We start from the raw sequence: 20,895 nt of genomic DNA on the forward strand, positions 1-20,895 counted from the left end.
TGAAAGACTGACTAGGGTTGGAGGACTTGATTAGAACAAGTAGTTGCTCGGATGTGAAACTCTTAAGTGTTTTTTTTTTTGTGTTTTTTTATGATTGAAATTTAAGAATTTTCCACGGATAGTATGTGCAACATTTTATCTAGATTGGATACACAGCCTAAGAAGAGTTTTCTATTTTTCAGTGTGCAAAATATTGTGTAAACGCCACCTAGTGGTCAATATATGCAAAATCAGCATGATACAGATCCTTAAAACATGTTTGTTTTTTTTTTTTAAGTTTTCTGAAGCCTTTGGAACTGCAAACTGACTTGGGCAGCAAATTGGTTCTAAAGTGGATATGTCAAGAAGGTAGTTGTGTGTAAAGGAGGTAACTGTACAAACAAATGTTGCTAACATACTACCTTTGTTATCCCTTAGTTGCTCTGGTCAATTTAAGGAAACACACATTAATCTGTAGTAGGTTAATTCAAGGTGCAGCTAGCACTCGCCCTTCTCATTTGCACCGTGTACTGTAGACTGCAACAGTTGTAGCTGGTTGACCACGTCACAACATTTTCTCCTACGTATTTTCACACCATCTCTTCCTCTGCTCTGAGCTCCTATCACTATTTTTTATCTATTTCAGTAAAATGAAACTGTTGGAAGCTCCCAATTTTATTTGTTCAGTTTAGCATTGAAGGTGCTGGAGGAAACTCACACTGCAGCACAGAAACAATGGCGTTATAACAGGTTGGTGGTGTAATTGCAGCATAAAACAGCCAGGACTTGACAAAGTGTCAATGCTCCGCAGTGCTGATGCGTGTTTATTCGACAAAGAAACATTTTTGATTTTCATTTATAAATGAAAAAAAGGTTATAAGTCTGAACAATTCAGACAAATTCAGAGGCAATTTCTTTTTTCTTCTTCTTCCTCATACCCTGAAGGAGACCTATTAATACAGACATATTTGTTGCTGATGGATTGATGAAAGCCTCTGCTTCACTTTCTATGTTATCCAATCGTTTGCACCGAGTGGTATCAATGTGAGTGTTGTTAAAATCCTAAAGATACCCATTTCTAGCCCTAATGTGTACTTAGTTTGGAGTGGAAAGTGTAATAATTGTTCTCCGCAAGGTACATTGAGTTAAAAGGTCTAAAATAGCTTAAATTTGATTTCAGAAAGTATGCAGTAACACTGACAGAGTCTCTGAGCAGAAAACTAGCTGGGAAAGAAATCTACTTCTTTTTCTCTTTGCAACAAGTTTGCAGTAAATTTGAGTGACAGTCAGATGGAGAACATCACAAGCAAAAAGAAGAAAGGCATAAATAAAGAAAGGCAGAGCGTGTGAGAGAGGAATGCAGCTCCATGTCATGTTCTGTGTTTGAACGGTGGGTCGCTGCCAAGGCCTGAGGTTCTGACAACAATAGCATGATCCGAGGCTACCAACACCATCTCCTCTAAAGCCAAGAGTGTGTTCCGGTGTAGTCGTGTACCAAGCACTCACCAGAGCACAGGCTTAAAAAAAAAACACTTGGGTACCCCCCCCCCCCCCCCACACACACACACACACACAGATAACAGAGGAGTGCCAATCACGGGGGAGGCTTAAGAGCTTCAAATTGCTCAAAATGAAAAGTGTAGTCTCTGTTGGAGATTGAGAGATAGAAGAGAGGGAACCATGGGCCTGCTATTTCTGGTCGGATGGGGGGGGGGGGGGGTAATGACCCCTACAAGTGTGATTTCTTCCTAAATATATGGTGGCAGGTAATGGAAGGTGGAAGCCTGAAAAAGACACTGGGTAATTGGTGAAATTGGTGTTCTTAACACCGTTGCCAACAAATATCAAACCTTTTTATTCTTAATCTCACCCCCTTCCCTCTCTCCAAGTTACTCATCCAGTTCATTGATTCTTTTCTGTATGTAACTGAATGTGTATTGGACTGATCATTCATTAACCGAGTGGTAAAATGAAAGTCACAAAATAGATCTGTAAAATGACATTATCAGATTAATCATGGTTCAACCAGGCAAGAACAATGAGTGACGCAGAGGATCCTTCTGTGTTCCCTCTCTTAATCACGGAAAACCTTCATTCACAGTGGTGTAATGGAATCTCAAAGATTCCAGGTAGAGTTATGCCACACACAGGAGATTTGACCAAAAACCTATCACAGCACTATCACAACATACTGCAACGTGTAGGCTTAATTTCTAGTTGTGAATATCATAGCGAGTTCCTTTGAATTTCATATTATCCAAACTAAACGGGAGATGTAACATTGGCAGAGAGCTTGATGTTCCACTTCTTGCCTTATGTAACACAAGGAAAGGTCAACTTGTCCATACAGGGTGGATAAAATGGTCCTTGGAACATATTTTCTATCAGCGATAAAGTGCACTCCTATTATGACTGATATAAAAGCATCTCTGTCTTCTGTCGCTGTCCGTGGTGCTGATTCAGCACTGCTAAAAGACTCACAACAGGGACTACCCCCAACACACTCACTCACACACACACACACACACACACACACACACACACACACACACACACACACACACACACAGGCACACTCAAAGGAGCACGTTTCTTATTCTCATTGCTAATTATTGTACTAACAAAATCTTGTGCTCTAGTATTATTCTCCCAAGAGGGACATGTAGCCATTCCTTGTTTCTTTTCCCAACAGAAAAGCTTGTGATCTCAAGGACTTTGGGAAACACGTTTACCTCTTTTTGCTTCTTTAGTTTCATTCAACAACAGGCTAATTTGGATCATGTGTGATATGACAGGCTTGTAGCACTACATCGATTTGGATGAAGAAATATTACATATTTAATAGTATTTGGCATAGTTATTATCATGTGGAGCAGCCCAGATACTCAGCTTATGCCCAGACTGACACTTAGTACATATTTTCATGCTAGCAGTCTGTTCCTTCCCCACCTACGTTGCATTGCATTTTTCCATTTAATACCAATATTACTGCCACGTCCAGTATTTATCAGTAAAATAATCTTAAACCAGTAGCTGAGCTGTTTTCAGATATCATTTGAAGAACACTGCCCAAAATTATATCAAAAAAACAGAAATAAATAAGAAAATGTGAAAATAAGGCCGCAATTCTGCAAGGTTAATAAATATACCTCTGAAGAATTTCTCAGGATCACTCAAGTATGTTCACTTGATTGCTTCGATGTTGAAAAGAATTTAATTATATCTTCCATTCAGATGTTTAAGAATATGACTTCTTTTCAGCTCTTCCTGCTTTCAGATCTTATTTGTATCTGACTATTCAGAGGGAGTCATGTTGAAAGCCTCTTTGAACCTAATGCGGGCCGCTTAATTGCATCTTTAGGGTCTTGTGTGGCTGTGAGAGATTAAAATGTGCATTTTGAAAATCTGAGAAAAAAAATCGGGCCTGAGTTGCACTCAAAAAAATATTCACAAGATAGGAACTTTATGACAAAGGTGAAAAGCAGCAAGGTGGGAGGAGGAGGTGGGGGAGAGTTCTCTCTGCCTGACAGCCTTGCTGAATAATTTATCTCCATTTTCTCTCTGTGTGTATAATGTTCCCCATAAAAAAGCCTAGTAAGTTTTATAGGATATACTGAGATGATTCCTTATTTCGCAATAATACTGCATGATTTCAACCAGAACTAATGCATAATACTGTACCCAGATCCCAAACAGCTAAAACTTGAGCTTATCCACCCAAAGCTTTTTCACAATTGTGCTACAGAGTTCTAATGTGAAGTTTTATTTTTGTCACTTCATTTGTCTTGTTCTATAGACGGGAGGGAAAAGCCAAATGATCAGCATGGCTTTCATGCACACGCTTCTCTGTGTAAGAGATTGTGTATCTGTTCACTGAACTGGGACTGTACAGACAGCCTTGAAGTGAAATAATAAAAAAAAAAAACCCCAACAACAACGCTACAGTCAGGCACAGAAGTCACATGTTCATGCATTCACAAGCTACAAAAGATTTTCAAATCTCATACATATAAATCCATCCCATTCTCATCCCACGATGTCAAACAACAATGCTCCCAGCTCGTCAAATAGCGACGCTCTTTCACGCCCCTTGTCTCCAAACACAAGTCGTCTCTGTGGAGATGCAGCAGGCTTTCAAAGTCTCCGATGTAAACTCATTCACATCAATATGAGAAACACTCGGCCTTTGACATCAATATATGTATGTATGTATCGTGGAAGAGTCTGGGAGGGAGGGGCATTGTTTTGGTTTTTTTTTTCATATATTTTTTTTTTACAAGGTTAATCTTATACTCTAAATTGACCGTAGGTGTGACTGTGAGTGTGAATGGTTGTCTGTCTCTATGTGTTGGCTCTGTGATGGACTGGCGACCCGTCCAGGGTGAACCCCGCCTCTTGACCGAAGGCTGCTGGGATAGGTTCCAGCCCCCCCCACGACCCTTAACAGGATAAGCGGTTAAAAATGGATGGATGGATGGATAATTATTCATTTATGTGTAACTTATGGGTTTCTCAAAAGAAAAGAAAACATTCATGCAGTTTAATCAACACTATTACACCTTTAACCACCTGGAAATGCTTCGATCGTCAATAAAATAACATATTAAACAAATATACTGATTTTTTTTGTTTTCAATGAACCATTTTTGTTACCTTTTTGAAGTGTTAGAGAAACAGTAACTTGATTGATTTGCAGGTTGGGATCACTGATCTGATTCTTAATGGCATGACCGATTTGAAAACTACTGCCACAGCAAAAAAACAAAACAAAAAAAACAGAAAAGCTCCAATCCTGCAGCTGTCCAAAAGAAAATTACCGTATTACTTTCCAAACCTAGCAGAGTGACACAAAGAAAGGGAACAAGCAGAGAGACAGATGAACGCACAGCAAGCTGGACGTCAGAGAAAGTGGAGTATTGACTGGTAATGGGAAGAGTGTTATTTAGCTGTCTCCAAAAGTGAAGGAAGCCCTGCCAGATTTGCAATTACTACCACACACACACACACACACACACACACATGTACACACACACACACACACACACATACTGACACCCGCACACAAACTTCAAAGCACCTGCCAAAGCATTGGAGGAAGGGAGAAAAAAAATGTGACTAATTACATCTCTTTCCAAGCCATTGAAAGAGTAAATACCAAAGAAGAGACATGCATATTCATAGCAGTGCTCAGCAGGGTGCCCTGACTGTTGAAAACCATCCAAATGGGATTGTTAGGTCAGGAGAGAGGAAGCTTTTGACACAACAAATTGAGGATTATAAAACAGACAGGGAGACATACATGGTGCAACAGACAGAAGACACAAGACAGGCTTCCAACAGACACTTTTAGAGATCACAAAGAAGTGTTTGATTTGTTTTACTAGACGATGAAGTTGGAATGACAATTAGCATGCCGCTGTAGTTTTAATATCATTTAGATAATGAGGGCAGTGAAATCAAACTTGCGACGCTCCCCTGCAGTTGAAGGACACGGAGAAGGAGCTTGAGCAATTATTTATTCTGGTTACTTCTGTGATGGTCGCCTCTCTGTTAATAGATGATAAATTATACAATGAGCCCCTTGGAAAGAGTATAGAACAGCAAACTCTGATGAAAAAGCTCATGCCATTAGGTAAGCTGACGCTTTGCTAGCTTCTTTCTATACACCAAACCTGTGACCTTGTGTGTGTGTGTTTTGTGTCTTTTATTGGACACAAATCGAAGCGTGAAGGAGAGTCAGTTCTTTCTGCTAGTATTTCCTTACATATATGTTTCGTCTTTATGTTTGTGAATCTGAAACATCTTGAGGGTTCTTGTTTGTTTAAGTTATACCAGTTTTTCCTTTAAGTCAAAAACCACCTCAAGCCAGCTAATTAGCTAATGATTAATGTCCAAGTCCTACTTTCCATTCCCTTTTCTGAGGCAATACTTCAAAATGCAAATAAAAAGGGGGTGATAACCAGGAGGAATTACGTATTGTTGTTAGGGGAGTTCCAACCTCGAGTTGTGTGTCGTATGTGTGCGCAAATTACAACGTTCACCCAGCTTTTGTGTTGCCAATGATGCCAATCAAAGCCAGAGCCAATAATACCCCTTCCTAATGCAGGATCATGTGACCAGAGAGTGACTGCCAATCAAATCTGTTCGCATTGCAGTAGAAAGCCAGATGTTAGAGGGAGTTAGAGTATTTTTTGGCCTGTTGGAAAAGGGGGTTTACGTTCTATATTCATACTGACAACAACAATTTCAAAAACACCTGACGCAGCTTGAGTAGAATTGGTTGTGTCACAGCCGACACAGTGATCACAAAGATGCAACAACTCTTTCTGGGAAGGAGCCAAACCTTTTCAATGGGAAACCCTGAAGAGGAGAAAAAAAGATTCAAAAAGTAGTGCTGTGTTTACATTTCCTCCTGGAGAATATGCATTAATCATGAAAACAAATGCTGGCTCAGCATCTATCATCTCTATACTATCACATTAGGTATGCTGTTAAAGAATAACGAGTTCAACAGCATCTCAGCCCATTGTTAAAAAAAAATCCTCCGACGATGATTCCGGTATTTCCATTACACAGAGAGGAGAAATAATGAAAAGTAGCAGCCAGGACACAACCTGTACATGACAAGTTTCTTTATGTTGGCTAGAGACCAGGTGACAGTTGCTACTGATAGCTCCATAAACTGCAAAAATATGCCCCTGAGGCTTCTAGAGCTATTGAATATGCACCTAACGGACCCGGCTGCACCGACTGTGACGCGAGCGGAGCTGCTATTTTGTCGTCCCTGTGATAATTCAACAACACACGCAGGTTGTCTCTTCACCGTAGAGACACAGAGCAGAGGGCCATTTGAAAGCAAGTGCTGATGAACTGTTGTCTTTGCATGTCAGTTCTATTGACCTCAGCCATGATGAGACATGTGATTTGTGTCAGGCTCTCTGTTCAGTTTTCTGCAGTGCAGATGAGCATTCTAATAGCATACATTCTTATTTACATCCCCGAGCTTGTAATTTGACCTGTCACTGGTGTCTTACGGGACGTAATTGAAAATCATGTTTTATATTTGAACAATTTATGCCGGTTCAAGAGAAGTACAGTTGTGGAAAAAAAAGATGTTACGATGGGAAGGTCAATTCACATGCTAGAGATGCAGTTGCTTTCAGACCATTTTGTGCTGTCTTACAGACAGATTTATTCTTGAAATTATAAAACCTAACCATGTGGTTTTTTTTTTCTTTTCATTTTTAATTCCTCCTCCAGGCCTGCAAGATGTCCTGCCAGAGTTTCTGCGTGGGCGTTTTGTGGAGGCAGCCCTCAGCTATGTGGCATGCAATTCGGAGGGCGAGTTGCTCTGCCGTAACAATGACTGCTGGTGCCGCTGCTCTCCGCGCTTCCCAGAATGCAATTGTCCCTTCGCAGACATCAAGGTCATGGAGGAGAACCTTGAGAAGAACAAAGAGGCCTGGAGCAGCTTCAACCAAGAGTTCACGGAATCAGGTACGAGCTGGAATGTTTCACAAGCTGTGGACACTGCTAATAATGTGCAGTTTGACCTCACAGTCGTCTGCTGAAGGGAGAAATTTTCCTTGTTGTTTTTTTTTTTTTTTTAATTAATTTTAGCCAGAGATATTATACAGTCGTCAGAAAGGATGACTTTGTGGTTCAGAAGATAACTGGAATTGCAATATTTGATGTGGAAACACGAAGACCTCTGTGCTGAAATTGTGCGTCCAACAGTTCAATTTAATTGGGCTAACTTACTCCCGAACTTTAGCCGCGGACAGCAGCTTGGCTGTTACTAGCTGGCATCAAAGAAGGAAAGAACCACCCAACTGACAGAAATTCCCCATGACCTCTCTATTGTTCGACGGAAGAAGATAACTTCTTCCTTGTTTAGTCTGTTAGTGCAGCCCAGTTTATTCATTCCAAACTAGTTGCAGATGTCAACTGTCTGACACCGTGTCCGTGAGTCCATATACTCACACATTCCATTTTTCAACGCCTCCAATTGGGATCAAAAATTCTCTGGCAATCGAGCAACAACAGAAAAGATTTAGGTGCTCAAAGGTCACTGTCACCACCGTGAGAAAAACACAAGATTCCTCAGATTCACGTTCGTTATCGTGCAAAAAAAAAAAGTCAGATCCTTTTACTTGAGAATTGTTAGTTTGCTGAGAAAGTGAGTTGACTGGTACACAAATTAAAGCTTTTGACAGCTGGACCGAGACTTAGTTGCATAAAACCGCTCATCTCCCGTTCGAGATATAGCAGGTGGGATGGTGATGATTTATAGCTGTAAACTGGATTGAGATGATTCTCAGGAACGCTCTCCTCACTTTCCCTGTGATGCTTACCATTTAGGACATCTGCTGCTTGGCTCAGCTATCACTCGCCTGCTACTCGCCGCCATTAGTTTTATTGATTAACTATTATGCCAGCAATATTTGCAAGCAATTATTCAACCTTTCAAGAGAAACCCACCAACAAAGAGAAAGGGGAAGATGAGGAAGCACACAGAAGAGGAAAACTGGACAGGGAGTTTGGAGGGAAAGGAGATCGGCTGTTGTCATGAGTTGTTCTAAGTATCGTTAAGAAAAAAAGTTTCATCTGCTGGTCCTGTGAGACAGTTACACATCTCCAAGTTAATTCTTCACTCTGTGTACACATACAGAGTAAGACTCGTGCTGACAGTTGCTCTTTGACTGCCATGTCACTTCCTGTGTATACAGAGATGTCCTTATTATCACCATTACATCCTCTTTTTTAGCTTTCCAACCTGGTGTCGCTCAACCATGGACCTATATTCCATGTATCGGGGTCAAATTTTTTCTCATGTGAATTATGAAGGGAATACGTCTCATTTCTTATGGATCTTTGTCATAAAGGATAATATCTGCTCTTTATCCACTGACCTGCACCTTCATTGTACCTCAGATGTTAGCAGAAATAGGTGAAACTTACATTATCAAACATTATACCGCAATGTCGGACAAAGTTGATATGGGATTAGTACTGAGTGTGAGCTGCAGTCAGACATGGCTACAGTGTGTGCAGGCGTATTCATGTTAAATTGTGTTACTGGTGCTAAATCAATTTCAACAAAACTGCGTCTGCTTTATCGAAACGATTCTTCACAGAGAGCGAGTCACAGCTGTGCGACAGAATGGTGGCAATGATGTCACACAATTCTGGTGTCAAGGCTCTCCTTGGAAAACTTCCTGAGCACCCTATTGATTTTCTTGCACTCTGTCCTTGGTTCCAAGATGATTTGATACTTGAAAACAATCATATTAGCACCGAGATCAAGGAATTGGCTCTCAAATGTTAGGCTCCACACAAGTGGAACAACATATAGAACGCATTGAAAATCGATAAACTAATCAATTTTAATCATTTATCTCTTTCAGCTAAGTTTGCACATTATTAAAGAGTGTGTTTTAGTTTAACTTTAGAAATAAAAATGTAATTGAATGAATGAACCTACCAGACTGGCAGGAGACCAGACCTGCACATCTTTGTTTTCTATCTTTGCTTCATCTCTTCTTCACATCCGCTAACTTCTTGATAATGTGGAAGCTATGCAGGATTTTAGTGTTGACAGGTTTGTGGAGGTTTATTGTGTTCCCCTGCAGAGCTCATTTGATTGTGTCTGGTCTGCCATTTATTTGGAAATTCTTTCGTTAAGTGACACCAACAGTCAACAATGTTTCTGTGCATTCAAAGCCTCTCTCTTTTCCTGCACTCGGTGGGAACTGGTTTTGGCTGCATATTAAAGATGCAAATGACAGACTAGTGAAAAGCAAGAGGAAGACTTGTGATTGCAGGCTTTTTCCTTGTTCCGCTGACATTATGGATTTTGTCAGGAGCTCAACTTTTATGCTGTTTGTCCCCCCCCCCCCCCCCCAAAAAAAGAGGCCCTTAGTAGGTTTGTGAAAATTTTCATGAAAGCCCCCCCCCCCCCCCGTTAGTTACACACACTCACAACGACAGGCAGGAATAATTCTGTACACCCAGAGGCAGGTATACAGGGAATTATTAAAGTTTTATCCAATTTTAAAGCGTGCACGCGCGTGCGCACACACGCAAACACACATACTCTCACACTCATATACTGTACAGCTTACACAAGTCATGTTGAGATGAAAATTACTTCCGCAGTGAGAGGTATCTATGCCAGTATCTTTACTCATTCTCACATTTTTTGACAAGCGTGACTCTCAGTAGTCTGTGTAAATTACATTACGGTACATCAAACTGAAATTGAATCAATTGAAGGCTACTAAAAGCAGTAATTTTTTTTTTATTTATTTGGGACTATTTCCAGCTGTGGATGAATACATGTGCCGCCCTAAGTAAGTAATTGAGTAGTGAGAAGTTATACGAGGTTAATGATTAATTCTCATATACATTCAGCAGTGAGGCATCACTGTGAGCGAACAGCATGTCTCAAAGCTCATCACTGAGTCTGTAACATTGACTTTAGAGGTTAATTAACCACGACAAGGCGACACAGGTGACACAATGCTACAGTGACTCAAAGGTTGCAGTGCCAAATTTAATAGCTGGTCTTTTAATAGAATCCTGATTGGGGTCAGGATTACCATATCAATAGCATGTTCCCCACAGCAAACACATTCTAAAGCTGAATCTTAGCCAGGGCTCGCGTGAGTGATCGGCCACCTACACGCTACAGAGGGTGAGGAAAGGGTGTCACGTACTAATGAGGTCAGTCATACATGAAACATAAGATGGAGCCTCTCTGTAATTGAGATTCAATTCCCCGCACAGAGGGTTGGAGGGCAGTGGTCTTCACTCCCCACTGAGAGGAAGAAGAAGAGACGAAGCTTGGTCGTTCAACTTCGTCTGTATTCAGCTTATGTCGGTCAGAGGTTGGACTGAGGCATCAATGTTAATGTTTGATCAGTCAGGTGCATTAGCTTCTAAATTATGTATTTCACTATCTTTCAGTTTAAAAGAAAGTGTTTTAGTTTTCACCTCAGTTCTTTAGCGTTCTCTGATGGGAGCAAGCGAGCATGACTCAACTAAAGTCTGTCCTCCTTGAAGGCAGGCTTAGTTTGATTATTATGCACAATTGTAGTTGTGTCAAACTAATATCACTTAAACTTTTTTTTTTTTTTTTTTAGAAAATTCAAATTTTTGACAGGATGAGGATTGCATATATTATTGGATATACTGCATTGTAAACAAATGTAACTGTCTATCTAACTATCAATTTATTTTGTTCTTTGTTTGTATCATTTGTTAATCTTTGTTGATCCAATTCATGGCTTGTATTTGTTTTTGCAAATTAAATCTTTGAAATACAATTCGGGGAACGTCAAAGACGGGTTGACTGGTTTAGAAATTAAATGGATCAAAATTTAAATCTGTGGGATGACTCTGATGTCATGCTATTGACTACGTAGTCCCAACATTGGGGGGAAAAGTGAAATTATTGGTTTAAATGCCGTAAAATTTGGCCCAGATGTTCATTGGATTATACAACATTAGTGATATCCTTACTTGTCAGCTAGTGCCATCATACCTGTAAGCTTAATCTCCATCTTTCATTTCGTTGCATGATAACAGTCTTATTTGTTTCCTCTCTTCCCCGTTAGTAGTTTCTGGGCGCATTATTCCTCACTGTGGGCTCATTTTCACTGCAACCTAAAGTCCAAAAATATGGAAAAAGGCCAATAGTTGCAGAAAATATAGGGAAATACTTAAATATCAATTACAATTACAATGCCATGCATCACAAAAAAGAGAAAAATGTGAAGTTAAAAAAAGAAAAGTGGTTGGAGTCGTAGCAGGGGGTTAAATACTACAAATGAACCACTGTTTAAAGAACAAATTCCAGAATCGGCAGGAGACGCTGGTTTACCTGCTTCCTCACCATCCTCGGCACCAGCCTTAATTGGATGTGCTTTGCTTACTGAGCCGGCGTCTAATGTCCATTTAGTGTGAAGAAACAGGATGTTAATGTGACCATTAGACCTGCTTGCCGGACCATGAGCCAAAGTATGACATTAGCTTAAGCAAATTGCAACACAGTCACACTTATGTGGGTACTAAGAGGTCAAATCCAACCTGTCTGTCACCGGCTGAGTCACCTGACCAAACCAAACACAGCCACTGACAGACGTGCACTGAAGAACAAGTGCCTCTAATTTTATTCCACTAACAATGTTTAAGGGAAGAGTTTGTCAAGACTCATCAAGAGATTTGACCTTTATTTTGTAAAAGCCCCAAAGTTTTTAAGATGAAACACAGACCACCAGTCTAAAGCAATCAGAGGTCATGGTGGAGATTGGGTTACAATTAAATCACTTTAAACCACTCTCACAATGCCTATTACTACTGTAACCAAACAGCTGTATTACTCAAAACTATTTAAACGGGAAACATTGTGACAGCGTTCCCATAAACATGTAGAAAATAACTATCATCTGTCAAAGTTCTGACAAAGAATGACCTCAAAGCAAAAGGGTGCAGGCTTAAGAAAATGCATGTATTTATATATATCATATGCCAATACTGTCCATATCTGTTCCACAGAACATTCTTTGAAAACATTCTTTTTAAATATAAAATGAGTTGTCGCTGTGAATCTCTGTTAATCTTTTGATTTTATTTGGCTGAAAACAGATATCTCAGAGATTGGTAGGATGACATCCAGCCGATGTATCGTTTCCAGCCATGATGAGAGAGAAAATATGAGGAAACATGAAATGACCTCGGTGAAAATTACATTGAAAGCATTAGAACTGTACACACACAGTTTCACTTCTACACAATGTGACCGCGACTTATTTCCCCTCGCTAGCTGCTGCAGTATTTAATCATCATCAGCCGGTTTTCATCTTCCTCTGTCTTATTACGCCGTGGTTTCTCCACCTTCTCAACCCAGCATCTGAGTTCTTGCAGTATTTCTGTGATGAGGTACACGTAGTTGAATGGTTTGTCCTCCTCCTTCATGTTAGTATGAAAATTATCCCTGCAAGCTTGCTGGAATATGTTTGATACTTTGCTACAAATAGTCTTGGCATGCGTTCCATTCAACAATGTCAGAACCCTGCTGCTTTGAATCTCTTCCCATTCATGCTTTTATCGACGTCAAAAACCGTGCAGCCTCACAGTACTGATGTAGTACATGCGTTTTCCTGGATTCGCCAAAACAACAAAAGAAAGAGGGATGTCTTCAGTCCCACAGATGGATATTGAACTTGCCAAGATTTGGCAACGCTACCTCCAACTTCTCCTTTGGAAGACTGAGTTTGGCTCTCGCACTCATCTCTGCTGCCACTCTCTTTCTTTTTGTTTTTTATTATTTCTTTTCTATCGTATCTTCTTTTTCATACCCGTGCAAGCAGACAGCTGTGGCCACAGGCGTGACAGTATGTTTTCAGGTTCTCATCGCAGTTGAGCGAGGGTAATATCACCTGCCAGGAGGAAGTTTCTTCAAGTGCCATAAGTCCAGAACTCACATGCTAAATATGATAGCGTTTCACACAGCACACGTAAAAAAGAAAAATGATGAGGGATGGCGTTTTATATCCTGAAGGTCAACTTCGATGCGATATTCTGAAAAACACTTTTTTGAAAAATGTATTAATTCATTAGTGTTCCCATTGGCTGCCAAATTAATGGCTTCTGGGGTCCTCACAAGGAACGAATACAAAAGAATGCAAATCAAGAAGGTCACCAATGATAATAGAAAAAAGGAAATAAAGAAGTAGGGAAATAAGAGAGAGCCGTAAGGAAAGCAAAAAATAATTACCTCACATAAAAAACCCCACAATTAATGCATTATCTAGTTAATCCCTTCAGAGGATAAAATCACATCTTAAAGGGTATCTCTAGTGATACAAACAATTAAAACGAATAATGACGAGGAGACAGAATTTCTCGCCACTATTGAATGACATCTTAATTACATTGTGACTTTCAATACGCATTATTAAATTCGATTGAAGTCTGTAATAATTTATGAGTCTGGACACAGGTGGAATCTGCGGGTAGCCCACTTCCATTGCTTTACTAAGTATGTTTACACTGATTTCGACTTTTATTAGAGACCGGTGCTGATTAGGACTCAGGATCTCGACTGGTTGGTGTTAATGTCAGAGAGACTCGTTCATCTGGATAAACCATCTAGATGACATTAAACCAACCATCAATCACTGTCTGACTGAACTAAAGCAAATATTCACTGTATATTCTGTCTGTTCCATATTCTCGCTTATTAGCCAGCGGTAAGAATAGAAAAAGAATGTATGAAACATTTCCCCAGCTTTATTCAAGAGTACGGCCTTTACATTTGAGAGCTCGATTCTCTGTCTGGATCTCATGTTGTTTTCACTCCTTTGCTCCGGCTCAAAACTTTACACTTGTAGATAACGTCACTTGCGCATGTATCTTTTTGCTGCATAGTTGTGAGCCAAGTAAATCTCTAAATGCAGACTTTTCACCTGGCCTATGGTGCGCTCTCTCTCTCTCTGTCTCTCTCTGTCTCTCTCTCTCTCTCTCTCTCCTGACTCTGATCAAGTACCGTGGCTCAGAGCCAACACACTCTGCTACTTACAGCTCCAGCCTGGAGGCGGGAAAACAAGCTGAGTTTTTTTTCTGGGTGATAGCTGAGGTTAATTACTGAGAATGCAGCAACGTTGCCAAAATGAAGTACCAAGGCCAACAAAACAACAACAACAACAACAAGAAAAAAAAAATATCAGCAAACCTCCAATTCCAGACAGAAACTCTGAGGATGAGGCAAATTGTTACTGTCCATCCATCACATTAAGAAAAAAAACCCGGTAAGACAAACCTAGTGGGCTCACTGCAAGATCGTTTTTTCCCTTTTATTCCTGTTTTACCTCCTGAGTAATTGCTCCAGACAACATGCTAGTTTATGTGGAGCCCATCTGGTCGAGAGACATCATTGTATTGATACCACAGTGCTGACGGATCACTGCAGTTACATTTGAAAGCCATGTTCAATTCCCCAAAACCAAGTTAAAAAGTTTGATTTCACACATCCGTAGACATTATTCCATGTTTTCCTGTGAAACTTTTCTGTCTTGTCTGCTGGTCAGTGTCACAGCTCAGCTCAGATGAATTATTAATTATTCATTTTGGGAGGTCAAACAGATGATTGGTTGGGCAAAGTTTCTTTTCTTTAAACACTCTGATGCCCATATTTGCATGACATCTGCTGTGCATCTCCTTCAGAGCCGAGCAACCTTCCTGCTAGCGCCACCATCAGGCCAGAGAATACGCTTAAGCTAACAGTATCTCCAGGCCTGAGAGTATTGTCACGACTTTTTCCGTGCACATTTGTTCTCCCCAGAGCTCGAGCTCTGTTCTTTTTTGTTCTTTGAATAACAGCCATAAAGTCGACATATGCAGTCGCCTCACCATCTCTTTAAGCATCTAAAAGCCAGATGCTCCATTGTTTATCAGCCACAGCTAATTATGACTGCAAGTATAAAAACTATGTGAGGAGAGCATAATTGCAGTATGTTTGTTCTTTTATTTTGAACTTGTGTGACATGCACACACTTCATAAGCTGCTTTATTGGAATGGTCTCATAAATGGCTTTTCTAATGTGGATATCGTATGCGGGATCTGATGCCATATGAATATGCATGTGCACAAGTTATCTACACACCACCCACCTTCTCTTTTACGCCTTATTTCTTTGCATCCGCATGCACGGACATTTCACTCCACTTCTACGTTGCGTTTCTGTAATACTTCCCATGTCTGCAGGCCTCTACATCTGACATGAAAGAACATTCCGGTTTTGTCATTAATATATAGCAAGAAAGTCTGCATTAAGATGCAGGGTGGCAGGTGGATGGGCCAAACAAGTCAGAGATGGATGTTTCATTCCTTTTTGCAAACCATGAGCTTCTCATTTACCTGCCTTCCCTAAACCCTTTCTAATAGTTGTATTTCACAATGAATCAATTCTATTCATGAGGGCTGCTTAGGTTTAGACACAATAAATAAATGGTAAGATGTGCAGAGAGATCATCGGGGTTCAAATACACACCTTTGTCAAAGTCGTGACTGCCACTCACACGGCGGGTGGAGGCGTTGCTCTCAGCGTCTCATACTGATGAGAAAAGCTTTATATTGGAGTTAATTGACAGGCTGCTGCACCTCAGACACAGACACAAAAAGATTCTTGTACATCGGTATCAGAATTTGCAGGCCGTGACATAGCATCACTATCCAGCGACCAGGGAAGAGAGCAGGCTGTGTTCTCTCCCTCTCTGACTCACCTGCTATGGCCTGGTCTATTTTCTCCTTAAAGTGCTGTAAACAGAAAGCAGCTACTGATGGAGTGCTGCAATAGGACCCATCAGGGGAGTAAAAGCCTGGGTGTGTATTTGCGATGCTGTTTGTCAAGGCACGCACTTACAAACACACTCAGTCAACCGAATAGTATTATAAGATATTCATAAAGTCGTATTTGTACTGTATTGGTATCAGAGAAGTGGTGATATGAATCCACCAGCAATCTGGTGATGTTATTAAAAGATAAGAAAATAGCATGAGGTGAACTTTTGTCATTCGATATGAAAATATTTCTTAAACTTTGATGGAAACCAGACTGCCCACATCCTGCAATGCTTTATTATTATTATTATTGTTATTTATGTGCTCTTTTGACATGTTAATAGTGTGACAAGATCATGTGTGTTGACAGAGTGCATTTCTCCTTTAAAGACTCGGAGATGCACATAGTTTTCATTCTTAGAAATGGTAACTATCGTCATTCTGATTGGATTTCAGGGAGAACAATTCGACCTGCTGGGTCAGTGATCCGATCCAGAGTGCATGCGCAGGTCGCTTACACTCACTGATCTCCCTGTTAATTGAATCCTGTCTGGAGCAATGTGGTTATTAAAATATTTTGTTTGTTTGTTGGCAAAAAATTCAAACAACCCCGAAATAAAAAAGTCTTGGAGAGAACAAGAGCCCATAAAAGCTCAAAGTGGCTGTTGTTATACCCGCTGCAATTTTATACTGATTACAAGATTTGTCTACCTTTTAGCAAAATGATTCCAGTGAAATTATGTCTAATTACAAACTAGCAGTTCCAGTTTTAGATGGATGTGCTGACAGCTGGAGGACTTTGATACTGAAGGAAACTGAAAAAAGTGTTCTGCTCTGTTGTGCACTGATTTCTAAGCAGGTTTTTCATGTTTTCTTTAAGACATTTATGGACACTGGAGATAAAGAAATCCTCTAAGTGATGTCATCCATGATGTGCTTCATATCTGAGATTTGATGAAGTCACATTTGAGAAGAAGGAAGATTTTTGACTCCAAGTCACCTCGTAGATAAACGACCTTCTTTTGTCACCTTCTTCCACTGTGCTCTGCTGTGTCTTGGATTTGTCTTTTAGCTTTGTCTCGTGAACATTCATGTCTGTTACAGACTGTGTTCAAGTACAGATCTGATGATATAAATGCTGTCCACAAATAGGAATGTCATTTTAGCATAGATCAGTCTACCAAGACAATGTCACAAGTTAAGTGCAGTGTGGCTAAACCTCCCGGTCAGAGCCTTACTTCCAAAAAACTTAAAAAAGGACAAGGTGCTGAAAATGACAGCTGGGTAGTGCATTAAAAGTGATCCCAAAACACACACTTATGGGCCATTGGCTGCTGCCTTACTGATGTGTTGCCCCCCCCCCCCCCCATCCCTACCCAATAACTATGCAATATTCAAAATATCAAAAAGCCTGTTCATCTTTCACAAGAGGCAGAGACAGTTAAGGACACAAGTGCTTCACCAGTGCAGCATTTTGGGGGCCGAGGCACAGCTGAAGTGCAAGAGAGTCAAGCTAACATTTTAAAGCTAGCAAACACAACTGCATGAACTCTCTTGGGCGATGCTGCGGATCAGCGAAACCGATGTGGTAGCTGTGGAGCTATAGATTCCCCATCGAGCCAGGAGGTTCCATTACATCACCTGCCACCAGATCAGCCAATAGCATAATCCCATTGCAGTTTTCAACCAGTAGAGGGCAGTAGTTCTACATATTTATAGCAAACTAAGTAGTATTCTACTTTTTTGGGGATGTGAATCAATCAGGGTTGACTGGTCCCACAACAACACTGATGCTCATTTACATTTACAACTGAAAATAAAAGGTGTGTATGCTTTAATTTGTCTTCATGGCTGTAAATTGCCACTTAGTGTAAACATAGCACTTGTGCCAGGTGGGATGTTTTGTGCAAAGCATTTGCACTTTATTGTTTCAGCTTCTTTTTTAATCACAAAAGGTTGAAAGAGAATGGAGTCCACATTGCATTCTGTGTGTAAATGGTCTAAACTGTGGTTTAATGCAAATGCAGCGTTTTGATGATGATATCGTCCTGGTTGTCTTACATGCAGATTTCATGCTAACATTTGTGAATAAAGTTGATCAAAATGCATTAGTGGCCATGACAACAGCAGCCTTCTATTCATGCATTGTTCCGGAGGGATGTCATTAATGCTCGGATCTCTTTGATAGTTTGTTTCTCCTCCTTAAAATAAGTGGATGTAGTCAGCTTCAACCACTTTAACCATCTGTGGATTTCAGTTTTTTTGCCTGAAGTTTGGCATTATGGCTGTTGCCTTGTTGCTTTTGTGTTGATGTATTTATTTGTTTTTTTTGTTTTTTTAAATTTAGCATCTAGACGTGACCGTATGTGGTTGACCGTATACTCTACTCTGTCATCAATTTCAACCTAAAGCAGACCATCCTTAACTAAGTAACATCATTTTGCATTGGAGGAGACTTGAAACGAGTGACTGAGACCTCATACGTGTTAGAGAAAGGTTTAGGTCTTAAAGGGTAGTAAAACAAGCAACAAGACAATCTGACTTCCTATAAATTTGAAACCGCTAGAGTTGCCTCCTGCAGGTCAGTGGAAAGAAAGACACGACTTGGACACAAATTTTCTGTGAAAAACAGTCTAAATATTTATTTTGCTTTTTTTCCCCCTGCAAGTCGATGTTCACCAAATCAATAATATAGCAAAGCAAATGCAGAGGGAGAGACGCTGAGAGGGGACGAGGATAAGAGGCACATAAAGAGTAGGCGGTCCTTTTCTTATCTATTTTTCTGGTGTTGTGGTACAAAATGATGATCTCCTTAAAAACTTGACCGCTGGCATTGGTGTCCATGCAGTGATGTCCGCGGGGGAGGTCTTGGCAGGAGGGGATGCAGAGGATGGTGGTTTGGAGGATTAAACAGAGACAGAGGCAGATTCTCTTCAATAACAAGTCAACAAATACCAATAGATATAGTTTAGAATTTTCAAAGAAACAAAAGAGCCTGAAGCAGTGGGAAGTGGACATAAACAGCCCATCAGTGACACTGAGTAGGTCTCTCTTTCTTTCTTACTTATGCCACCTCCTGGCTTATGAATAAGTCACGGCTGTAAGGCCCACTGACAAAAAAAGGCAGGTGGTGGCAGTTCATCTTAGGATGTTCCAGGTAAGAGGAGGTGACACTGTGGCTCTGCAAGCCATCACCTTCAACACATGTGGAGGACAGGATGTGATATGAAGGGGAGTGCATAGAAAACAGAACTGGCTTCACTTTTTGGTGAAAAACTCCAGGAAATGACAGAGGAAAGAAATCATCAAAGAAGAGATTGATCACAGTGGTCAGGCAGGAAATTAGGTTATTTAAGGGTATATATATTTTCAAATACTGTGACACCATGACAATATACGACAGATTTGGTTTAGATCACCCTTTACATCAGTGTTTTTATGGTAGTACAGCACAACAACCAGCGGAGATAGCTTGGTATTTTGCAAAACGCTCATTTGGTCTCCTGCCGGTGTGCTGTTGGGGTGGCTAACACAGAGAAGATGGTGCACAGGTGACAAAAGAGACAGACAAAGAAGAGGTCCATTCGGCTAAGCAAAAGGGAAAAAAGCAGAGTGCGTTGGTTATTTTGGTGTAAATACACTTTAAAGTTGCTGCAACGAACACAGAACCAGATATCTACAGTATGCGGGGAATCTATTATCGTTCTCTTCATGCAACTATGCAGCCCTCTGATGGGGAACCACACAGCTGGTATGCAGCTCTAACACAGTTAGAAATACCTTCTCCATCCAACCTGTGATGATCAGCATGTACGTGCCTCGACCGAAAAGTATGCTTCTTACAGGCTGACATCTCATTTGTGTCTTGTGCCAAGGTTTTTTTTAATTAAAAAAAACAAAACAGCTTTTATAACATTCGGTACGATTCATGATCAAATCCAATCACAAAAAATGTGCAGAGGAGTTTGATCAGGAGCTGCAGCCTCCAGTGGAGTTCAATGTCAGAGCGCCGTGCCATTTACTAACAGCACTGTTTACTTTTAATACATACCATCCAGATGACACAGAGCTGCCACAAAGTAACCACACACTCACACACACACACACACACACACACACACACACACACACACACAGCTAGACACACAGCTAGACACACAGTAAAACGATTGGTTCTATATGGGGTTGTCGAGGCTCACAACATGCTGCCCAGCATTCTTTTCATTTTAAAGGAAAACATTCTTAAAAGGTATAATGGTGCCAACCCTGTGGTGCACATCAGCTACCACACGATGTGACAAAGCATGAGCACAAGCAAATAGCAGAAGTAGAGTCGGTCTGATCACGTGTGGGTTCGTAAACAAGTTTAGACAAAGTTGTAGCTATAATTAAAGCTGGATTATGTCATTGCATTTATGGGCTGTTGTTGTTCCAGTATACATGAGCAGAGAATGTGCTTACAGTCTCACTTCCCGAAAGTTCACCTTTCCCGTCACAAACCACGCAAGTTAATAAGCGGCGTACAGGACCATGCACAGAGCACCAGGACAGTTTGGTTTGCACGCCTGAGT

General features: G+C 40.6%; 1 protein-coding gene across 7 annotated transcripts in view; it reads left to right on the plus strand.

Annotated features, from left to right (window-relative positions):
* The window catches only part of brinp2 (bone morphogenetic protein/retinoic acid inducible neural-specific 2), a 203,247-nt gene that overhangs the window by 159,836 nt on the left and 22,516 nt on the right, over positions 1–20,895 (plus strand). For all 7 annotated transcript variants that reach the window (XM_086203891.1, XM_086203892.1, XM_086203889.1 and 4 more), the window contains one exon: positions 7,240–7,476. In XM_086203891.1, coding sequence (XP_086060017.1) covers positions 7,240–7,476 — 237 coding nt within the window. The remainder of the gene's footprint in view (positions 1–7,239; positions 7,477–20,895) is intronic.

Source organism: Aulostomus chinensis, chromosome 5 (genome assembly GCF_037954235.1).
Source record: "Aulostomus chinensis isolate RoL2024-O1b breed Wild chromosome 5, RoL_Achi_v1.0, whole genome shotgun sequence".
In the NCBI taxonomy this organism is placed as follows: domain Eukaryota; kingdom Metazoa; phylum Chordata; class Actinopteri; order Syngnathiformes; family Aulostomidae; genus Aulostomus; species Aulostomus chinensis.